Source organism: Zonotrichia albicollis, chromosome 31, assembly GCF_047830755.1.
Source record: "Zonotrichia albicollis isolate bZonAlb1 chromosome 31, bZonAlb1.hap1, whole genome shotgun sequence".
Classification (NCBI taxonomy): Eukaryota; Metazoa; Chordata; class Aves; order Passeriformes; family Passerellidae; genus Zonotrichia; species Zonotrichia albicollis.
The window spans coordinates 6,389,235-6,411,986 of NC_133849.1; the positions used below are offsets into that span (position 1 = coordinate 6,389,235).

At 57.6% G+C, this 22,752-nt stretch overlaps 3 protein-coding genes across 3 annotated transcripts; 2 read left to right on the forward strand and 1 right to left on the reverse strand.

Moving 5' to 3' along the window:
* Positions 1-1,441: 1,441 nt before the first annotated feature.
* CSNK2B (casein kinase 2 beta) lies at positions 1,442-10,295 on the reverse strand. The gene is given in 8 exon segments (XM_074529833.1): positions 1,442-1,627; positions 2,951-3,140; positions 7,817-7,892; positions 8,827-8,942; positions 9,602-9,631; positions 9,634-9,703; positions 9,782-9,865; positions 10,247-10,295. Coding segments are annotated over 7 exon segments (645 nt in total). The 5' UTR covers positions 9,854-9,865; positions 10,247-10,295; the 3' UTR covers positions 1,442-1,536.
* Positions 8,784-12,572, forward strand: GPANK1 (G-patch domain and ankyrin repeats 1). Its single transcript, XM_074529832.1, is given in 4 exon segments — positions 8,784-8,942; positions 9,602-10,749; positions 10,833-11,029; positions 11,032-12,572. Coding segments are annotated over 3 exon segments (753 nt in total). The 5' UTR covers positions 8,784-8,942; positions 9,602-10,543; the 3' UTR covers positions 11,382-12,572.
* LOC141725795 (uncharacterized) lies at positions 12,113-19,216 on the forward strand. The gene is given in 7 exon segments (XM_074529820.1): positions 12,113-12,123; positions 12,549-12,929; positions 13,772-13,805; positions 14,091-14,142; positions 17,328-17,368; positions 18,820-19,140; positions 19,142-19,216. Coding segments are annotated over 7 exon segments (915 nt in total).
* The last annotated feature ends 3,536 nt before the right edge of the window (positions 19,217-22,752 follow it).

A 22,752-nucleotide genomic window follows, 5' to 3' on the forward strand; every position in this document is an offset into this window, starting at 1 on the left:
CGGCGTTGTCATGGGAACGTGGGCGGGACAAGATGGCGGCGTTGTTATGGGAACGGGGGCGTGACAAGCGGGCGGCGTTGTTATGGAAACGGGGGCGGGACAAGATGGCGGCGTTGTCATGGGGACGGGGGCGGGACAAGATGGCGACGTTGTTATGGAAACGGGGGCGTGACAAGATGGCGGCGTTGATATGGAAACGAGGGCGGGACAAAATGGCGGCCTTGTCATGGGAATATGGGCGGGACAAAATGGCAGCGTTGTTATGGAAACGTGGGTGTAACAACATGGCGGTGCTGTTATGGAAACGGGGGCGTGACAAGATGGCGGCGTTGATATGGAAACGAGGGCGGGACAAAATGGCGGCGTTGTCATGGGAGCGTGGGCGGGACGAAAATGGCGGCGTTGATATGGAAACGGGGGCGGGACAAGATGGCGGCGTTGTCATGGGAATATGGGCGGGACAAAATGGCGGCGTTGTTATGGAAACGTGGGCGTAACAACATGGCGGTGCTGTTATGGAAACGGGGGCGGGACAAGATGGCGGCGTTGTCATGGGAACGGAGGCGGGACAAGATGGCGGCGTTGTCACGGGGACAAAATGGCGGCGTTGCCATGGGAACGCGAGAAAAGGCCTCGAAATGCACCAAAGGCGGCGGAAATCGGCCCAAAATCCAGCGAATGGGGCGGGAATGGGGAAAAGGGGCCCCAAAACCGGATGGAGGTGACTCAAAACAGCCGAAAGTGACCCCAAAGCCGGCCTGGAATGCACCAAATCCACCCAAAATGATGCAAACCCAAAACCTCCCTAAACCAGCTCCAAGTGTCCCAAAATACACAAAACCACCTGAAATCCCTCAAATCCACTTAAATGACCCCAAATTCCTCCCCAAACCACCCAGGAGTGCCCCAAAATCTGTTTAAGGTGACCCCATAGGCCTCGATTGTCCCCAAACCGCCCAGGCCAACTCCAAATTCCCCCAATGGAACTGCAACCAAAATGCCCTTAATTTCACCCAAAACGCGCCAAATTTCACCCCAAACCAGCCTCAACCACCCCAAACCACCCCAAAAAATCCCAAATTCTGCCAAACCACCCAAAGAACCCCTAAATTCCACCAAACCACCCAAAGAACCCCTAAATTCCACCAAACCACCCCAAACTCGCCCAACCCTGCCAAACCAGGCCCGAAGGCCCCGAGACGTCCCAAATTTCACCCAAAATGCCCCAAATTTCACCCAAAAGACCCCTAATTTCACCCAAAATGCCCCAAATTTTACCCAAGAGACCCCCACCCAACCAGAACCACCCCAAAACCCCCCAAATTCCACCCAAAATCCCCAAATTCCACCAAACCACCCCAAACTCGCCCAACCCCTCCAAACCAGGCCCGAAGGCCGCGAGACGCCCAAATTCCCCCAAAAAAGAGCCAAAATCGCCGCGTTTCAGCCCAAATCTCTTTTGGGGGTCAGGGGGGGTTGGGGGTTCGGGGTCCTGGGGGCATTTTGGGGGTCCTGGGGGGTTTTTCTGGGGGTCCCTCAGCGGATGGTCTTGACGGGGCTCTTGAAGTTGCTGGCGGCCTGGAGCTGCAGCTGGTACGCCATGGGGTGGATCTTGAACCCGTAGAGCCTGGGGAGAAAAACCAGGATTTTGGGAAAAATGGGAATTTTGGGGGAAAAATGGGGATTTTGGGAAAACATATGGGATTTTTGGGGGGAAATTGGGCATTTTTGGAGGAAAGTGGCAGATTTTGGGGGAAAAAATGGGGATTTGGGAAAACAGGGATTTGGGAAAAATCCGTGCTTGTTAAGCTGATTTTCACCGGGGTTTTGGGGTCGTTTTCCCTTTTTTTGTCCCCCTCATTTCCTCAGGGCTTTTTGGTATAATTTCCCTGAGTTTTGACCTTGTTTTCACTGAGTGTTTTGGGGTTGTTTCCCTGAGTTTTGACCTCATTTTTGCTGGGCCGGTACTCGGGGTGCACCTTTGGATTTTTTGGAGTGTTTTTGAAATGTTTCTGGGGTGTTTTTGGGGGATGTTTTGGGGGTGTTTTTGGGAATATTTTTGAGGTGCTTTGGGGGTGTTTTTGGGGTGTCCGACCTGGGCACGAACTGGTTGGCGGGGCGCTTGGGCCGGTACTCGGGGTGGTTTTGGGGATGTTTTTGGGGATTTTTTGGGGTGTTTTGGGGGTGCTTTTGGGAATATTTTTGGGGTGTTTTGGGGGTGTTTTTGGGAATATTTTTGGGAATATTTTTGGGGATTTTTGGGGTGTTTTGGGGGTGTGTTTTGGGGGATTTTTGGGCAGGTTTTTGGGGATGTTTTGGGAATATTTTTGGGGATTTTTTGGGGTGTTTTGGGGATGTTTCACTGACCTGGGCACGAACTGGTTGGCGGGGCGCTTGGGCCGGTACTCGGGGTGTTTTTGGGAATATTTTTGGGGATTTTTTGGGGTGTTTTGGGGGTGATTTTGGGAATATTTTTGGGGTGTTTTGGGGGTGTTTCACTGACCTGGGCACGAACTGGTTGGCAGGGCGCTTGGGCCGGTACTCGGGGTGTTTTTGGGGATTTTTTGGGAATATTTTTGGGGATGTTTTGGGAATATTTTTGGGAATACTTTTGGGGTGTTTTGGGGATATTTTTGGGGGTGTTTCACTGACCTGGGCACGAACTGGTTGGCGGGGCGCTTGGGCCGGTACTTGGGGTGTTTTTGAGGATGTTTTTGGGAATATTTTTTTGGGATTTTTTGGGGTGTTTTTGGGGATTTTTTGGGGTGTTTTGGGGGTGTTTCACCAACCTGGGCACGAACTGGTTGGCGGGGCGCTTGGGCCGGTACTCGGGGTGGTTTTAGGGATTTTTGGGCGGGTTTTTGGGGATTTTTGGGCGGGTTTTTGGGAATATTTTTGGGAATATTTTTGGGGTGTTTTGGGGTGTTTTGGGGTGTTTTTGGTGCCTGACCTGGGCACGAACTGGTTGGCGGGGCGCTTGGGCCGGTACTCGGGGTGCACCATGAACAGCATGTGCGGGAAGCCGGTGCCGAAGTAGGCGCCGTCCGTGTGGTGGTGCCGCGACGACTTGGGCGTGTACACGTCCATGCACTTGGGGCAGTAGAGCTTCACCATGGCCTCCCCGGGGATGTCCGACAGCCCTGGGGGGCACAGGGACCCCAGACCCAAATCAGAGACCCCAGACCCAAATCAGAGACCCCAAAGAACCCCAAAAATCCCCATAGAAACCCCCCCAAAGGGACCCCAGCCCCACGGTGTGTACAAGTCCATGCACTTGGGGCAGTAGAGCTTCACCATGGCCTCCCCGGGGATGTCCGACAGCCCTGGGACCCCAGAGACCCCAGACCCAAATCAGAGACCCCCAAAGAACCCAAAAATCCCCATAGAAATCCCCCCAAAGGGACCCCAGCCCCACGGTGTGTACAAGTCCATGCACTTGGGGCAATAGAGCTTCACCATGGCCTCCCCGGGGATGTCCGACAGCCCTGGGACCCCAGACCCAAATCAGGGACCCCAGACCCAAATCAGAGACCCCAAAGAACCCCAAAAATCCCCATAGAAACCCCCCCAAAGGGACCCCAGCCCCACGGTGTGTACAAGTCCATGCACTTGGGGCAGTAGAGCTTCACCATGGCCTCCCCGGGGATGTCCGACAGCCCTGGGACCCCAGAGACCCCAGACCCAAATCAGAGACCCCCAAAGAACCCAAAAATCCCCATAGAAATCCCCCCAAAGAGACCCCAGCCCCACGGTGTGTACAAGTCCATGCACTTGGGGCAGTAGAGCTTCACCATGGCCTCCCCGGGGATGTCCGACAGCCCTGGGACCCCAGACCCAAATCAGAGACCCCAGACCCAAATCAGAGACCCCAAAGAACCCAAAAATCCCCATAGAAACCCCCCCCAAAAGGGACCCCAGCCCCACAGTGTGTACACGTCCATGCACTTGGGGCAGTAGAGCTTCACCATGGCCTCCCCGGGGATGTCCGACAGCCCTGGGACCCCAGACCCAAATCAGAGACCCCAGACCCAAATCAGAGACCCCAAAGAACCCAAAAATCCCCATAGAAACCCCCCCCAAAAGGGACCCCAGCCCCACAGTGTGTACACGTCCATGCACTTGGGGCAATAGAGCTTCACCATGGCCTCCCCAGGGATGTCCGACAGCCCTGGGGGGCACAGGGACCCCAGACCCAAATCAGAGACCCCAAAAATCCCCATAGAAACCCCCCCCAAAGGGACCCCAGCCCCACAGTGTGTACAAGTCCATGCACTTGGGGCAATAGAGCTTCACCATGGCCTCCCCGGGGATGTCCGACAGCCCTGGGACCCCAGACCCAAATCAGGGACCCCCAAAATCCCCATAGCAACCCCCCCCAAAGGGACCCTAGCCCCACGGTGTGTACAAGTCCATGCACTTGGGGCAATAGAGCTTCACCATGGCCTCCCCGGGGATGTCCGACAGCCCTGGGACCCCAGAGACCCCAGACCCAAATCAGAGACCCCCAAAGAACCCAAAAATCCCCATAGAAATCCCCCCAAAGAGACCCCAGCCCCACGGTGTGTACACGTCCATGCACTTGGGGCAGTAGAGCTTCACCATGGCCTCCCCGGGGATGTCCGACAGCCCTGGGACCCCAGACCCAAATCAGAGACCCCAGACCCAAATCAGAGACCCCAAAGAACCCAAAAATCCCCATAGAAACCCCCCCCAAAAGGGACCCCAGCCCCACAGTGTGTACACGTCCATGCACTTGGGGCAGTAGAGCTTCACCATGGCCTCCCCGGGGATGTCCGACAGCCCTGGGACCCCAGACCCAAATCAGAGACCCCAAAAATCCCAAAAATCCCCATAGAAATCCCCCACAGAAACCCCCCAAAGGGACCCCAGCCCCACAGTGTGTACACGTCCATGCACTTGGGGCAATAGAGCTTCACCATGGCCTCCCCGGGGATGTCCGACAGCCCTGGGACCCCAGACCCAAATCAGGGACCCCCAAAATCCCCATAGCAACCCCCCCCAAAGGGACCCCAGCCCCACGGTGTGTACAAGTCCATGCACTTGGGGCAATAGAGCTTCACCATGGCCTCCCCGGGGATGTCCGACAGCCCTGGGGGGCACAGGGACCCCAGACCCAAATCAGAGACCCCAAAAATCCCCATAGAAACCCCCCCAAAGGGACCCCAGCCCCACAGTGTGTACAAGTCCATGCACTTGGGGCAATAGAGCTTCACCATGGCCTCCCCGGGGATGTCCGACAGCCCTGGGACCCCAGACCCAAATCAGAGACCCCAAAAAATCCCCATACAAACCCTCCTAAGGGACCCCGTGTGGGAAAAACGAAAAAAAAAAAACCAAAAATTCCAAATAATCCTTCCTAAGAGACCCCAAATAAAGCCCAAAAAATCCCAAATAAAGCCCAAAAAAAAATCACAAATAAAGCCCAAAAAAATCATAAATAAAGCCCAAAAAATCCCAAGTAAAGCCCCAAAAAAATCACAAATAAAGCCCAAAAAATCACAAATAAAGCCCCAAAAAAATCACAAATAAAGCCCAAAAAAATCATAAATAAAGCCCAAAAAATCCCAAATAAACCCATCAGGAGACCCCGTGGGGGAAAACCCCAAATAAACCCCAAAAACCCCCCAAATAAATCCCACTGAGGGACCCCGTGGGGAAAAATCCCAGAAAAACCTCAAATGAACCCCGAAAAGACTCCAAATAAATCCCAAATAAATGCTAAATATACCCCAAATAAATCCCAAAGAGACCCCAAATAAATCCCAAACAGACACCCCAAAAAACCCAGAAAAACCTCTAAGAGACCCTATGGGGAAAACCTCCAAAAAACCCCAAATAAACCCTAAAAAAACCTCTTTGAGAGACCCCAAAGAGACCCCAAATGAATCCCAAAGAGATCCCAAATAAACACCCCAAAAAACCCCAAAAAAACCCAAATAAACCCTATGGCAGAAAACCCCAAAAAACCCCAAATAAACCTCAAAAAACCCCAAAAAAACCCTGTGAGAGAAAACCCCAAAAAACCCCAAATAAACCCAAAAAAACCCCAAATAAACCCTGTGAGAGAAAACCCCAAAAAACCCCAAATAAACCCCAAAAAACCCCAAAAAATCCTCTCTGAGGGACCCCAAATAAACTCGAAAAAGATCCCAAATAAATCCCAAATCAACTCCAAATAACCCCAAAGCGACTCCTTCCAGTACAAACCAGTACAAACCAGTAACCCCAAATCCCCTTTAACCCTATCCCAGCGCCCCCCAGTATAAACCAGTATATCCCAGTATAAACCAGTATAACCCAATATAAACCAGTATAAACTAATATAATCCAGTATAAACCAGTATAACCCAGTATAAACCAGTATAACCCAGTATAATCCAATATAAACCAGTAACCCCAAATCCCCTTTAACCCTTTCCCAGCGCCCCCCAGTATAAACCAGTATAACCCAGTATAAACCAGTATATCCCAGTATAAACCAGTGTAACCCAGTATAACCCAATATAAACCAGTATAACCCAGTATAAACCAGTACTGATGGGCAGCATGGGCTGATTTTCACAGTGCCCCCCAGTATAACCCAGTATAACCCAATATAAACCAATATGGACCAGTATAATTCAGTATAAACCAGTATAACCCAGTATAAACCAGTATAACCCAGTATATCCCAGTATAAACCAGTATACCCAGTACCGATGGGCAGCATGGGCTGGTTTTCGCAGTGCCCCCCAGTATAAACCAGTATAACCCAGTATAACCCAGTATAAACCAGTATAACCCAGTATAAACCAATATAAACCAGTATATCCCAGTATCCCCAGTACTGATGGGCAGCATGGGCTGGTTGTCACAGTGCCCCCAGTATAAACCAGTATAAACCAGTATAACACAGTATAAACCAGTATAAACCAATATAACCCAGTATAAACCAATATAACTCAGTATAACCAGTATATCCCAGCAAAACCCAGTATCCCCAGTACCGATGGGCAGCATGGGCTGGTTCTCACAGTGCCCCCAGTACATCCCAGTATAAACCAGTATAAACCAGTATCCCCAGTACCGATGGGCAGCATGGGCTGGTTCTCGCAGTGCCCCCCAGTATAACCCAGTATAAACCAGTATAAACCAGTACCGATGGGCAGCATGGGCTGGTTCTCGCAGTGCCCCCAGTATATCCCAGTATATCCCAGTATAACCCAGTATCCCCAGTACCGATGGGCAGCATGGGCTGGTTCTCACAGTGCCCCCAGTATAACCCAGTATAAACCAGTATAACCCAGTATCCCCAGTACCGATGGGCAGCATGGGCGGGTTCTCGCAGTGCCCCCCAATATAAACCAGTATAACCCAGTATAACCCAGTATAACCCAGTATATCCCAGTATCCCCAGTACCGATGGGCAGCATGGGCTGGTTCTCGCAGTGCCCCCAGTATAAACCAGTATAACCCAGTATAACCCAGTATATCCCAATATAACCCAGTATAAACCAGTACCGATGGGCAGCATGGGCTGGTTCTCACAGTGCCCCCCAGTCCCCCCCCAGTATAACCCAGTATACCCCAGTATAAACCAGTATAAACCAGTACCGATGGGCAGCATGGGCTGGTTCTCGCAGTGCCCCCCAGTATAAACCAGTATAACCCAGTATAAACCAGTATAAACCAGTATAACCCAGTATCCCCAGTACCGATGGGCAGCATGGGCTGGTTCTCGCAGTGCCCCCCAGTATAAACCAGTATAACCCAGTATAAACCAGTATAAACCAGTATAACCCAGTATCCCCAGTACCGATGGGCAGCATGGGCTGGTTCTCGCAGTAGACCCGTGGGCAGTACCCGAAGTCTCCCTGCTGGTACTTCTCCAACTGGGAGGGGGGAAAAAGGGGGTTATGGGGGTCCTGGGGGGTCTCAGGGGGGGAGTCCCAGGGGTCTCTGGGGGGTTTGGGGGTCTCAGGGTGGGGGTCTCAGGGGTCTCTCACCATCTGGGCAATGCCCCTGTTGGTCAGGATGTACCGAGCATGGATCAGGGTGGGTGTCAGGGTTGGTCTCAGGGCAGGGGTCTCAGGGGGATTTGGGGAGGGGTCTCAGGGTAATTTGGGGAGGGGTCTCAGGGGGGATTTGGGGAGGGGTCTCAGGGTAATTTGGGGAGAGGTCTCAGGGGTCTCACCATCTGTGCAATGCCCCTGTTGGTCAGGATATATTGAGTGTGGATCAGGGGGTCTCAGGAGCTCAGGGGATGTTCTGGGAGGGGTCTCAGAGGGAATTTCAGGGCAGGGGTCTCAGAGAGGATTTGGGGAGGGTCTCAGGGGTCTCAGGGTAATTTGGGGAGGGGTCTCACCATCTGGGCGACGCCCCGGTTGGTCAGGATGCACCGGGCGTGGATCAGAGGGCTCAGGGTGGGTGTCAGGGTTGGCCTCAGGGGGGATTTGGGGAGGGGTCTCAGGGTAATTTGGGGAGGGGTCCCAGGGTAATTTGGGGAGGGGTCTCACCATCTGGGCAATGCCCCGGTTGGTCAGGATGTACCGGGCGTGGATCAGGGGTGGCTCAGGGTGGGTGTCAGGGTTGGTTTCAGGGCAGGAGTCTCAGGGTAATTTGGGGAGGGGTCTCAGGGTAATTTGGGGAGGGGTCTCAGGGGTCTCACCATCTGGGCGATGCCCCGGTTGGTCAGGATGTACCGCGCGTGGATCAGGGGGTGTTCTGGGAGGGGTCTCGGAGGGAATTTCAGGGCAGGGGATTTGGGGAGGGGTCTCAGGGGGAATTTGAGGAGGGGTCCCAGGGTAATTTGGGGAGGGGTCTCACCATCTGGGCGATGCCCCGGTTGGTCAGGATGTACCGCGCGTGGATCAGCCCGTAGAGCATCTCGGCCGCCTGCTCGATCAGATCGCTCTGGTTGGGGTTGTCCTCCAGCTCCTCGTCTGGGGAGGGGGCAACGACGGGGTCAGGACCCCCTGAGACCCCCCCAAATACCCCTGAGACCCCCAAATCCCCCCTGAGACCCCCCCAAATACCCCCAGAGACCCCCAAACCTCCCAATGCCCCCCAAAACTCTGGTTGGGGTTGTCCTCCAGCTCCTCGTCTGGGGAGGGGGCAACAACGGGGTCAGGACCCCCAGAAAACCCCCCCAAATACCCCCGAGACCCCCAGAGTGCCCCCAAATCCCCCAGAGACCCCCTGAGCCCCCAGCCCCAATTACCCGGCTCCAGCTCCACGATCATGTCCAGATCAATGCCCCCAAAGCCCCCAGACCCTTTTCAAGCCCCCCAAAGCCCCCAGACCCCTCCCCAAAGCCCCCAGCCCCAATTACTCAGCTTCAGTTCCAGTATCATGCCCAGATTGATCCCCCAAAGCCCCCAGCCCCAATTACCCTGCTCCAGCTCCACGATCATGCCCAGATTGATTCCCCATACCCCCCCCCGCAGCCCCCAGCCCCAATTACCCAGCTCCAGGTCCAGGATCGTGTCCTGATTGACCCCCCAGACCCCTCCCCGAAGCCCCCAGCCCCAATTACCGGGCTCCACAATCACGTCCTGATGGAGCCCCCAGACCCCTCCCCGCAGCCCCCAGCCCCAATTACCGGGCTCCAGGTCCAGGATCATGTCCAGGCCTGTCTGTAGTGCGGCACCTGCTCGTTCAGCCCCGTCAGGTTGAACTTGTCCTGGATGTAATCCTCGTCCACCTGCAATTGGGGAGCAAACGGGGGGCTTGGGGGTCCCTTCGGGGTCCCCGAGGGTCCCACCGGGGGTCCCGTCCCCACCTCACAGAAGAACTCGTTGCCGCGGAGGCCGCAGAACCACGAGATCCACGACACCTCCTCGGAGCTGCTCATGGTCCCGGGGATCTGCGGGGAACAACGGGGACCGTGAGACCCTCCCGGGACCCCCCCCCCCAAAATCCCCCCCCCGGGAAACTCCCGGTGCTCCCCGGGCCCACCGAGCCCCGCACTCCCGCACCACAGGGAGGTCCGGAGGGGCCCCGAGATACTCTCGGAACCTCTGGAAGCCCCCGGGACCCTCCCAAGCCCGTCCCGGTCCCGTCCGGTGCTCCCGGTACCGCCGGGGCCTCACCGGGCCCACCGAGCCCCGCACCCCCGCACCGCCCGCACACCAAGGCCGGCCCGGACGGACCCCAAGGGGCGCTCAAAGACCCCCAGGACCCCCCGGGACCCTCCCGAGCCCCTCCCGGTCCCGTCCCGGTGCCCCCGGAGCCCCCCGGGCCTCACCCGCCGCTTGAGGGGCGCTCCGGGCACGATCCGCGCACGCGCAGCCGCCGCTTCCGCCCCAAACCCCGCCCCTGCGCCGGACACAACCAATCACCGCCGCCCGCCCGCCATTTCCGCTCCGTTGACCAATCAGCGCCGCGCTGCGCCGAAGCTTCCGCCCGGACTGCGGTCCCGCGCCTGTGCGGACCAATCAGAGCCCGCCCGGTGCGTCACGTGGTTCCGCAGCACCGATCACAACTTCCGGTGGCGGCGACAAGGAACGGACGGGACCCTCAAAACTGCCCCGGGGCCCTCCCGATGGCCGCCATGGCCCTGATCGAGTTCCGCCGTGCCCGGGAGCCCGCGGGCCGCTGGAAGGACGGGCAGCTGCAACCGGAGCCGCCGCCGCCGCCGCCTCCCGAGGCTTCCGCGGCCTCCGCCGATCCCGGTGCCGCAGCTCGGAGCTTCTACGAGAGCTTATTCACCGAGAGCGGCGGCGCGGAGCCCGCCTCGGAGCCGCCCAGGTGGGTGCGATTCCCGTGAATCAATTAATAATTAATAATTCGGTAATTAACTAGTAATAATAATTAACGGTTTGTTTCCGTAGCCCAGCCCACTTCTGCCGCAGCTGCGGGGCCTCGTTCCGTGACTCCCCCGCCCGGCACCGCCGCTCCACCGCGCACCTGCTGGGCCTGCCCGCCGCCCCCGGTTCCGGTTCCGGCTGGGTTCCCGGTCCCGGTTCCGGTTCCGGCGCCTGCTCCGGGCCCGGGTACCGGCTGCTGCTGCGGGCGGGCTGGGCCGGCGGCGGGCTGGGCCGGCGGGGCGGGGGCGGCTCCTCCCGGTGCCCACGGAGCTCAAACGGGACCGGGCCGGGCTGGGCTGGGCGCGGGGCCGGCACCGGAACCGGGCCCGGATCTCGCACTTCGGGCCCGGCGACACCGCGGCCGTGGCGGGGCCGCACCGGGACCGGAACCGGGAGCAGAACCGGAAACAGAACCGGGCCCGGTTCGGTTCTGAGGCGGGGCCGGACCGGGGGCAGCACCGGGAGCGGGACCGGGCCCGGTTCGGTACCGAGGAGGCGGAACGGGGATGGGAGATCTGGATGAGGCGAGAATGGGAACGGGAGGAGGCACCGGAGAATCCCTCAGGCACCTGAGGGAGCACCGGGACCACCGGGACCCTCAAAATCCCCCTTGGGACCCCCTCAGAGACATCGGGACCCCCCCGAGACCACCGGGACCCCCCTGAGAAGGCCCCGGGACCCCCAAAACCCCTCCAGAGACCCCCCTGAGGCACCTGAGAGACCCCCGGGACCCCTCCCGGGCGGTTTTTGGACCCTTCCGGATTTTTGGAGCCCACCCCCTCCCCGGGCGGTTTTTGGACCCTCCCGGATTTTTGGAGCCCCCCCTCCCCGGGCGGTTTTTGGACTCTCCCGGATTTTTAAAGCCCCCTCCTCCCCCCCCGCGGGCGGTTTTTGGGGTTCCCCCGGGGTTTCAGATTCTCCACTTGTGGTTTTGGGCCCCTCCCCGGAATTTTGGGGCGCTCTCGGGACCGTTTGGGGCCCCCCCAGAGTTTCAGATTCCCCACATGTGGTTTTGGGCCCCCCCCCCGGGACGGTTTTCAGGGCCCCTCCCCGGAATTTTGGGGCTTCCTCGGGACCGTTTTGGTTTTGCCTCGAATTTTTGGGGCCCTTCCGGATTTTTTGGAACCCCACCAGGGCGTTTTTCGCCCGTTTTTTGTCCTGTTTTTTTGCACAAGGCGGTTTTTGCTCCCCCCCCGATTTTTGGGGCTTTCCAGGGCGGTTTTTGAGCCCCCCCCCCCCCCCCAGATTTTCAGGGCCCCCCCGGGACAGTTTTGGGCTCCCCCCGGATTTTTGGGTCGCCCTAAATGCCAAAAATGTGAATTTTGGGTGTCCCCCCCTCACGGCGTTTTTTGGGATCCCCCTCCCCCGAATTTTTGGGACCCTCCCCCAGAGTTTTTGGGACCCCTCAGGACAATTTTTGGCCCCCCTCCAGATTTTTGGGACCCCCCCAGGGCGATTTTTGGGACCCCCACATTTTTTTGGGTCTCCGCAATGCAATTTTGGGACAGCCCCCCCCATTGCAATTTTTGGTTTCCCCCTGTGGGATTTTTTGTCCCCCCCCCGCCCCCCCTCAGGCGCTTTTTTGGGCCGTTCCGCTTTTTGGGGCTCCCCCCCGCCCCCACAATGGGAAAACCCAGCGCGGCGGGGGCGGGGTCTCATTAACATAATTAGCTGCTTAATTCCCCCCCTATAATTAGATCATAATAATTAACGATCTGATTAACTGAGCTGTTAACTAAGGGCTGGCTCATTAATTGGGGGGGGGGGGCGTCTGTGGAGTTTGAGGGAGGGGAGAGCGGCCGGGGACCCCCCCCCCCATCCCTTCCCCCGGTGGTTCCGGTCTCGGTTCCGTTTCCGGTTCCGGGGGGAGTCCCAGTGCCGGGGCCGCCCCGTGCGGGGGCCGGGGGGGCTCTTAAAGGTTCCGGGGGGGGGCCTGGCCGGGTCAGAGCCGCCATGGCCGGGCCCCCCCCGCGCCCCCCCCGGGCCCGTAGCGTTTCTGTCGCCTCTGTCACCGTTCCCGGTGTCGCCTCTGTCACCGTCACCGTTCCCGGTGTCGCGGGTGTGGCGCTGCTGCTGCTGGTGCTGGTGCTGCCCGCGGGGGCCACGCGGCTGCCCCGACAGGTATGGACCCCCCCCCCGTGTCACCTGTGTGTCACCTGTGTCACCTGTATGTTATTCTCTGTCCTATAGACCCTGCCATGTGTCACCTGTGTGTCCCCTCTGTGTCCCCTGTGTCCCCTGTGTGTCCCCCCCCCTTGTCCTATGGACCCCCTCTGTGTCACCTCTGTGTCCCTTCAGTGTCCTATGGACCCCCCCCCCGTGTCACCTGTGTGTCACCTGTGTCCCATGGACTGCCTGTGTGTCCCCTGTGTGTCACCTGTGTCACCTCTGTGTCCCTTCAGTGTCCTGTGGACCCCCTCCATGTCACCTGTGTGTCCCCCTGTGTCACCTGTGTGTCACCTGTGTGTCCCCTCCATGTCACCTGTGTGTCCCCTGTGTCCCATGGACTGCCTGTGTGTCCCCTGTGTCACCTCTGTGTCCCCCCCCTTGTCCTATGGACCCCCTCCATGTCACCTGTGTGTCCCTTCAGTGTCCTGTGGACCCCTTCTATGTCACCTGTGTGTCCCCTGTGTCACCTGTGTGTCACCTGTGTCCCCTCTGTGTCACCTGTATGTTATTCCCTGTCCTATAGACCCTGCCATGTGTCACCTGTGTGTCCCCCACGTGTCCCCTGTGGGCCACGTGCCTGTCCCCAAAGGTGTGGACCCCCTCCATGTCACCTGTGTCCTATGGACCCCCCCATCCATGTCCCCCCTGTGTCACCCCCTGTCCTGTGGAACTGCCCCCCATTTGCCCCCCCATTTGTCCCCTTTGTGACCCCTCTGTGACCCCTCTGTGACCCCTCTATGACCCCTCTGTGACCCCTTTGTCCCCCCCTGACCCCTCTCTCTGTCCCCCCCCAGGACCTCCCAGAGACGCCGCCCCCAGCAATACCCGGTGAGTGCCCCCCCAGAGACCCCCAGACCCCCAGGGACCCCCCCAGACCCCCAGGGTCACCCCCAGACCCCCAGGGACCCCCAGGGACCCCCCCAGACCCATTTAGACACCCCCAGACCCCCCCAGGGTCACCCCCAGACCCATTTAGACACCCCCAGACCCCCCAGGGACACCCCCAGACCCCCAGGGTCACCCCCAGGGTCACCCCCAGGGACCCCCAGGGACACCCCCAGACCCCCTCATGGGGTCCCCCCAATATCCCAACGCCCCCCCCTGTGTCCCCAGGGCCCCCCCCCGCAGGTGACACGAGGAGACAGACCGGCTGCGCACGTTGTGGGTGAGAAACTGGGGGCACTGGGAAGGGGTTAAAGGGGAATTGGGGTTACTGGGTTATACTGGTTTGTACTGGGAGGGGCTGGGAAAGGGTTAAAGGGGAATTGGGGTTACTGGTTTATACTGGTTTGTACTGGGGGGCACTGGGAAAGGGTTAAAGGGGAATTTGGGGTTACTGGTTTGTACTGGGAGGGCACTGGGAAAGGGTTAAAGGGGGTTTGGGGTTACTGGTTTATACTGGTTTGGGGTTCGGGGTTACTGGTTTATAGTGGGAGGGGCTGGGAAAGAGTTAAAGGGGGTTTTGGGGTTACTGGTTTATACTGGGAGGGACTGGGAATGGATGGGGGGGCACTGGGGCAAACTGGGAGGCACTGGAAAAGGGTTAAAGGTGGATTTGGGGTTACTGGTTTATACTGGTTTGGGATTTGGGGTTACTGGTTTGTACTGGGAGGCACTGGGGGGCACTGGAAAAGGGTTAAAGGGGGATTTGGGGTTACTGGTTTGTACTGGTTTGCGGTTTGGGGTTACTGATTTATACTGGGAGAGGCTGGGAAAGGGTTAAAGGGGATTTGTGGTTACTGGTTTATACTGGTTTATACTGGGAGGGGCTGGAAAAGGTTAAAGGGGGATTCGGGGTTACTGGGTTATACTGGTTTGTACTGGGAGGGACTGGGAGGGGATTGGGTGCGCTAGGAAAGGGTTAAAATGGGATTTGGGGTTACTGGTTTATACTGGTTTATACTGGGATGGGCTGGGATGGGTTAAAGGGGGATTTGGGGTTACTGGTTTATACTGGTTTGTACTGGGAGCCTTTGCTCCCCCGGCCGTGGCAATCCCTGCTGTGGGAGGAGCAGAATTTCGGGGGGTTTTGGGTAATTTTGGGCAATTCTGGGCGTTCTCGGTGTCGCAGCTCCCGTTGCTCCCTCCCACGCTCTGTGCTGGGGCACGCAGGGATTTTTGGGGCGTTTTTGGGGGATTTTTGGAATCGTGGGTTTTGTATTTTAACCCAATTTCTCCTCTCTTTGTTGCCCTCGTCCCTGGCAGGCGCTGGCAGGCCGGGATTTTGGGGCTATTTCTGTGGATTTTTGGGTTTTTTTGGGGATTTCTGTGGATTTTTGTATATGTTTTATATTTTAACCATTTCATTTCCCTTCCAGCCTCACCGTGGCCGTCCTCCCGCGGCTCCCTGTGCTGACAGGCGGGGATTTTGGGGCTATTTCTGTGGATTTTTGGGGCAGTTTTTTTGGGGATTTCTCTGGATTTTTTGGGGCAGTTTTTGGGGATTTTTCTGTGGATTTTTTGGGGCAGCTTTTTGGGGATTTCTGTGGATTTTTGGGGATTTCTGTGGATTTTTGGGGCAGCTTTTTGGGGATTTTTCTGTGGTTTTTTTGGGGCAGTTTTTTGAGGATATCTGTGCATTTTTTGGGGCTGTTTTGGTGGGGATTTCTGTGGATTTTTGTATATATATTATATCTTAACCCAGTTTTTCCCATTTCCAGCCTCTCCATGGCCGTCCTCCTGCGGCTCCCTGCGCTGGCAGGCCGGGATTTTGGGGGGATTTCTGTGGATTTTTGGGGCAGTTTTTTGGGGATTTCTCTGTGGATTTTTTGGGCAGTTTTTGTATATTTTTGGTTATATTTTTGTATGTATTTTATATTTTAACCCAGTTTTTCCCATTTCCAGCCTCTCCATGGCCGTCCTCCCGCAGCTCCCTGCGCTGGCAGGCCGGGATTTTGGGGGGATTTCTGTAGATTTTTGGATAATTTTGTATATATTTTATATTTTAACCCAGTTTTTCCCATTTCCAGCCTCTCCGTGGCCGTCCTCCCGCGGCTCCCTGCGCTGGCAGGCCGGGATTTTGGGGCTATTTCTGTGGATTTTTGGGGCAGTTTTTGTATATTTTTGGTTATAATTTTGTATGTATTTTATATTTTAACCATTTTATTTCCCTTCCAGCCTCTCCATGGCCGTCCTCCCGCGGCTCCCTGCGCTGGCAGGCCGGGGATTTTGGGGCAGTTTTTTGGGGATTTCTGTGTGGATTTTTGGGGCAGCTTTTTGGGGATTTCTGTAGATTCTTGTATATATTTCATATTTTAACCATTTCATTTCCCTTCCAGCCTCTCCATGGCCGTCCTCCCGCGGCTCCCTGCGCTGGCAGGCGGGGATTTTGGGGGGATTTCTGTAGATTTTTGTATATATTTCATATTTTAACCATTTAATTTCCCCATTTCCAGCCTCTCCATGGCCGTCCTCCCGCGGCTCCCTGCGCTGGCAGGCCGGGATTTTGGGGCAGTTTTTTGGGGATTTTTCTGTGGATTTTTTGGGCAGTTTTTGTATATTTTTGGTTATATTTTTGTATATATTTTATATTTTAACCATTTCATTTCCAGCCTCTCCGTGGCCGTCCTCCCGCGGCTCCCTGCGCTGGCAGGCGGGGATTTTGGGGGGATTTCTGTGGATTTTTGTATATATTTCATATTTTAACCATTTTATTTCCCCATTTCCAGCCTCTCCATGGCCGTCCTCCCGCGGCTCCCTGCGCTGGCAGGCCGGGATTTTGGGGCTATTTCTGTGGATTTTTGGGCAGCTTTTTGGGGATTTCTCTGGATTTTTTGGGGCAGTTTTTGGGGATTTTTCTGTGGATTTTTTGGGGCAGCTTTTTGGGGATTTCTGTGGATTTTTGGGGATTTCTGTGGATTTTTGGGGCAGTTTTTGGGGATTTTTCTGTGGATTTTTTGGGGCAGTTTTTTGAGGATTTCTGTGCATTTTTTTGGGGCTGTTTTGGTGGGGATTTCTGTGGATTTTTGTATATATATTATATTTTAACCATTTCATTTCCCCATTTCCAGCCTCTCCATGGCCGTCCTCCCGCGGCTCCCTGCGCTGGCAGGCCGGGGATTTTGGGGGGATTTCTGTGGATTTTTGGGGCAGCTTTTTGGGATTTCTCTGTGGATTTTTAGGGCAGTTTTTGTATATTTTTGGTTATATTTTTGTATATATTTTATATTTTAACCATTTCATTTCCAGCCTCTCCATGGCCGTCCTCCCACGGCTCCCTGCGCTGGCAGGCGGGGATTTTTGGGGGGATTTCTATGGATTTTTGGGGTTTTTTGGGGCAGTTTTTTTGGGGATTTCTGTGGATTTTTGTATATATTTTATACTTTAACCATTTAATTTCCCCATTTCCAGCCTCTCCGTGGCCGTCCTCCCGCGGCTCCCTGCGCTGGCAGGCGGGGATTTTGCTGGCAGGCGGGGGATTTTGGGGTTATTTCTGTGGATTTTTGGATAATTTCATATATATATTATATTTTAACCCAGTTTTTCCCATTTCCAGCCTCGCCATGGCCGTCCTCCCGCGGCTCCCTGCGCTGGCAGGCGGGGGATTTTGGGGCAGTTTTTTGGGGATTTCTCTGTGGATTTTTTGGGCAGTTTTTGTATATTTTTGGTTATATTTTTGTATATATTTTATACTTTAACCATTTAATTTCCCTTCCAGCCTCTCCATGGCCGTCCTCTCCCGCGGGGTCCCTGCGCTGGCAGGCGGGGATTTTGGGGTTATTTCTGTGGATTTTTGGGGCAGTTTTTTGGGGATTTCTGTGCATTTTTTGGGGCTGTTTTGGTGGGGATTTCTGTGGATTTTTGTATATATTTTATGTTTTAACCCAGTTTTCCCCGTTTCCAGCCTCTCCATGGCCGTCCTCCCGCGGCTCCCTGCGCTGGCAGGCCGGGATTTTGGGGCTATTTCTGTGGATTTTTGGGGCAGTTTTTTGGGGATTTCTCTGTGGAGTTTTAGGGCAGTTTTTTGTATATTTTTGGTTATATTTTTGTATATATTTTATATTTTAACCCAATTTTTCCCCTTTCCAGCCTCTCCATGGCCGTCCTCCCGCGGCTCCCTGCGCTGGCAGGCCGGGATTTTGGGGCTATTTCTGTGGATTTTTGGGGCAGTTTTTTGGGGATTTCTGTGGTTTTTTTTGGGGCAGTTTTTTGAGGATTTCTGTGCATTTTTTTGGGGCTGTTTTGGTGGGGATTTTTGTGGATTTCTGTATCTATTTTATATTTTAACCATTTAATTTCCCTTCCAGCCTCTCCATGGCCGTCCTCTCCCGCGGCTCCCTGCGCTGGCAGGCCGGGGATTTTGGGGCAGTTTTTTGGGGATTTCTCTGTGGATTTTTAGGGCAGTTTTTGTATATTTTTGGTTATATTTTTGTATACATTTTATATTTTAACCATTTAATTTCCCTTCCAGCCTCTCCATGGCCGTCCTCCCGCGCGCTCCCTGCGCTGGCAGGGCCGGGATTTTGGGGGGATTTCTGTAGATTTTTGTATATATTTTATATTTTAACCATTTAATTTCCCCATTTCCAGCCTCTCCATGGCCGTCCTCCCGCGGCTCCCTGCGCTGGCAGGCCGGGATTTTGGGGCAGTTTTTTGGGGGATTTCTGTGGATTTTTGGGATAATTTTGTATATATATATATATGTAAATATAATATTTTAACCTAGTTTTTCCCCATTTCCAGCCTCTCCATGGCCGTCCTCCCGCGGCTCCCTGCGCTGGCAGGCGGGGGATTTTGGGGGGATTTCTGTAGATTTCTGTATCTATTTTATATTTTAACCCAATTTTTCCCCCATTTCCAGCCTCTCCCATGGCCGTCCTCCCGCGGCTCCCTGCGCTGGCAGGCGGGCGTGGCGCCGGCGCTGGTGCGGAACGGAGTGCGCCTGCGCGGGAGAACCCGCCTGGTGGTGCCCCGGGACGGGCTCTACTTCGTCTACGCCTCGGCCGCGTTCTCGGGCGGGCGCTGCGGGGCCCGGGGAGCGCCCCCCAGGCGGCCGCTCCGCTTGGCGGTTGTCGCGGCGCTCTCGCGAGAGTACCCGCGGGATGTGCCGCTGCTGCGCGCCGCCCGCTCCGTGTGCCCGCCCGGGGGGCTCGGGGGGCTCTGGGCAGAGACCCTGTACCAGGGCGCCGTGTTCCAGCTGCGCCGCGGGGACCGCCTGGCCGCCCACCACCTCGGCCGGCCGCTTCCTGGACCTGCACGGCGCCGGGCACGCCTATTTCGGGGTGCTGGGCGTGGATTAGGGGGGGTTTGGGGGGGGATTCGGGGGTTTTGGGGAGCTCTGGGGGCTTCAGGGGTCTTGGGGAGCTCTGGGGGGGCTCTGGGACTCGGGGGGTCTTGGGGAGCTCTGGGGACTTCAGGGGTCTTGGGGAGCTCTGGGGGCTTCAGGACCTTTGGGGGTTCTGGGGTCTTGGGGGTCTCTGAGAGCTCTGGGCGTCTCTGGGAGTTCCAGGGTCTCTGAGAGCTCTGGGGTCTTCAGGGGTCTTGGGAGGTCTCAGGAGGGTTCCAGGACTTCTGGAGGCTTTGAGGTCTTGGGGGTCTCTGAGAGCTCTGGGGGTCTCAGGGGGCTTTGGGGTCTTGGGGGGTCTCTGGGGGGCTCCAGAAGCTCCAGGGGTCTCTGGGTGTCTCAGGGGGGGGTCTCGGGGGTCTCCGGGTTTGGGTCCCGGCTGGAATCAGCACCAGCAGCACCAACCGGGACCGACGAACGCGCTGCGAGAAGCTAAATTTATTTATTTTTCTATTTATAGACGTTTTATATGTAACTTTTGTACGTTTGTATCAGGTTTTTTAATAAGAGTTTTATCTATTTATGGCGAATTTTGCGGCCGAGCAGCCCCGGGCGCGGGCGGGGCCGGTAATTTATTCACTGCTGTGTAATTTATAGCGGAAAGTCCCAATAAAAGCGGAAATTGGGCAAAAACTCCGACCCGGGCGGGTTCAGTACCGGGAACGGCCGCGGCCGCGGGGGAGCCGAGAGCGGGGGCGGGCCCGGGGAGCTCCCCAGTCCATCCCAAGTCCCTCCCATTTCCCTCCCAGTCCCTCCCAGTAACCCCATTTCCCCCCCAGTTCCCCCCCCAGTTCCCTCCCCGTGTCCCCAGTTCCCCCCTCCCGGTGTGCGTGGCTCCCGTTTCCACGGCAACCAGCGCCGCCATCCCTCCCGTCCGCCAGGGGGCGCCGCAGCGCCGCCGCCAGATGACGTCACCTCCAGGACCGCTCCACTCCGCGGGGGGGGGCGCGCTTTCCCTCCCTCCCCTCCGCACAGCATTGGTCTCGCCCGCTCGGCTCCCCTCAGCCAATGGCGGCGCGTCCCCCGCGTCGGCCCCGCCCCTCTCGCTGCGCGCGGCGCGGCCCGAGGCGCGCGCGGCGCATGCGCGGAGGCCCAGCGGGCCCTGTGTCGGAGGGAGGGAGGGAGGGGGGGGGCAGCGGAATCCGCCGCCATCCGGCGCCCGCCCGCCCCCGCCCGCCGCCCCCGAGCGCGGAGCCGCCGACGCGGAGCCCGCCCGGGGCGGACAGGTGGGTACGGGAGCCGGGGGAGGGGCGCGGGGATCCGCCCGTAACACTTCCCCCCCCCCCAATCCCGGCTCCCTCAGCGCAGGCCCGGCCGCCATCTTGGAACGGCGAGGCCCCCCTCACGCCGGGGGCCCCATCCCCCACCGCCGGTACCGGAGAGGGGGCGGGGCCGGGGGTCCCGGTAAGGGGAGGGGCGGGGTTTAGGGGGGTGTGTGTGAGGAGGGGGGGGGCGGCTCCGTGACCCCCCCTCCGGTGTTCTGAGGGGGGGGGGGAGGGTCGCGGCCTGCGGCCTGTACCGGGAGAGGCACCGGGGGGAGCGGCGGCGGCGGCCCCGCGTGCCCCGGTGTGACCGAGCCCCCTCCCTCCCGCAGGTCCCGGTGCGGCCGATGCGGGCGCCATGAGCGATCGGGCTGCGCGGGGCCGGCGCTACAACTGCCTGAGCCTCAGTGAGAGCTACCGGGGGCGGCCGCTCGAGCCCCCCCGCGCGCCGCCGGTAACCGGGACGGGGAACCGGGAACAGCCGGGTCATGGTGGGGGGGGGGTGTGGGGTCCGGGAATGAGGAGGGGGCTCCTGAATAGGGGAGGTTGTGGGGTCTCCAAAAATTGGGACTCTCTGTTTTTGGGGGGGATTGGTGGATTTGAGGAGGGGTCCTCAGAATGGGACCCTGAGGTTTTGAGGGGGATTTGTGGGTTTGAGGAGGGGTCTCCAAAATGGAGGGGTCCATTTTTGGGAGGGGTTGTGGGGTCCCTAAAATGGGATCCTCCGGGTTTTTGGGGAGAATTTGTGGGTTTGAGGAGGGGGGTCCCCAAAATGGGGGGGTCCATTTTTGGGAGGGGTTGTGGGGTCCCTAAAATGGGATCCTCCGGGTTTTTGGGGAGAATTTGTGGGTTTGAGGAGGGGTCCCCAAAATGGGGGGGTCCCTAAAATGGGATCCTCCGGGTTTTTTGGGGAGAATTTGTGGGTTTTGAGGAGGGGTCCCTAAAATAGGATCCTTTTGGTTTTGGGGGGGAGTTGGGGAGGGGTCCCTAAAATGCGACCCCCTTGGTTTTGGGGGGGAGTTACAGGGTTGAGGAGGGGTCTCCATAATGGGACCCTGAGGTTTTTGGGGGGGATTTGTGGCTTTGAGGAAGGGTCTCCAAAATGGGATCCCACCGGTTTTTCGGGGGGAGTTTGGGGAGGGGTCCTCAAAATGTGATTCCCTTGGTTTTGGAGGAGTTTGTGCATTTGAGGAGGGGTCTCCAAAATGGGGTCCCACTGGTTTTTGGAGGGGGTTTAAAGAGGGGTCTCCAAAATGTGACCCCCATGGTTTTTGGGGGGATCTGTGGGTTTGAGGAGGGGTCCCCCAAAATGTGACCCCCTTGGTTTTGGGGGGTATCTGTGGGTTTGAGGAGGGGTCTCCAAAATAAGACCCCTGTGGTTCTGGGGGGAAAGTTGGGGAGGAAGGAGGGGTCCCCAAAATAGGGGGGTGGGTTCAGGGGTCCTGGGGGGGGGATTTGGGGGGTGTTCGGGGGTCCTGGGGGGGCTCAATACCCATCTATGTTAATTTGGGGGACTGGGTGGGGGTCCTGACGTGCCCTCCCTGTAGCCCCCTGGGTGTGGGGGTCTTGGTTGGTCATGGGGGCAGTTTGGGGGGTCCCCGGGGGGCAGTTCGGGGGTCTCGGGGGCAGTCCGGGGGTCCCGGGGGCAGGTCGGGGGTCTCGGGGGTCGCTCAGGGGGTCTCTCCCCCCAGGCGCACCCCACCATGGGCTGCAGAGCCTGGGCAAGGTCTGGGGGGCTCAGGGGGCTCAGTACAGGTTGGGGGCAGTTTGGGGGTCTCGGGGGCAGTTTGGGGGTCTCGGGGGGCAGTTTGGGGGGTCCCGGGGGCAGGTCGGGGGTCTCGGGGGTCGCTCAGGGGGTCTCTCCTCCCCAGGCGCCCCCTGCCATGGGCTGCAGAGCCTGGGCAAGGTGTGGGGGTCTCAGGGGGATCTCAGTGAGGCTCAGGGGGCTCAGGGGCAGGTTGGGGGTCCCGGGGGCAGTTTGGGGGTCGCTCAGGGGGTCTCTCCCCCCCAGGCGCCCCCCGCCATGGGCTGCAGAGCCTGGGCAAGGTCTGGGGGGCTCAGTGGAGCTCAGGGGTTTCCATACGGGTTGGGGGCAGTTCGGGGTCTCGGGGGCAGTTCGGGGGTCCCGGGGGCAGTTCAGGGGTCTCGGGGGCAGGTCGGGGGGTCTCGGGGGCAGGTCGGGGGGTCTCGGGGGTCACTCAGGGGGTCTCTCACCCCCCAGGCGCCCCCC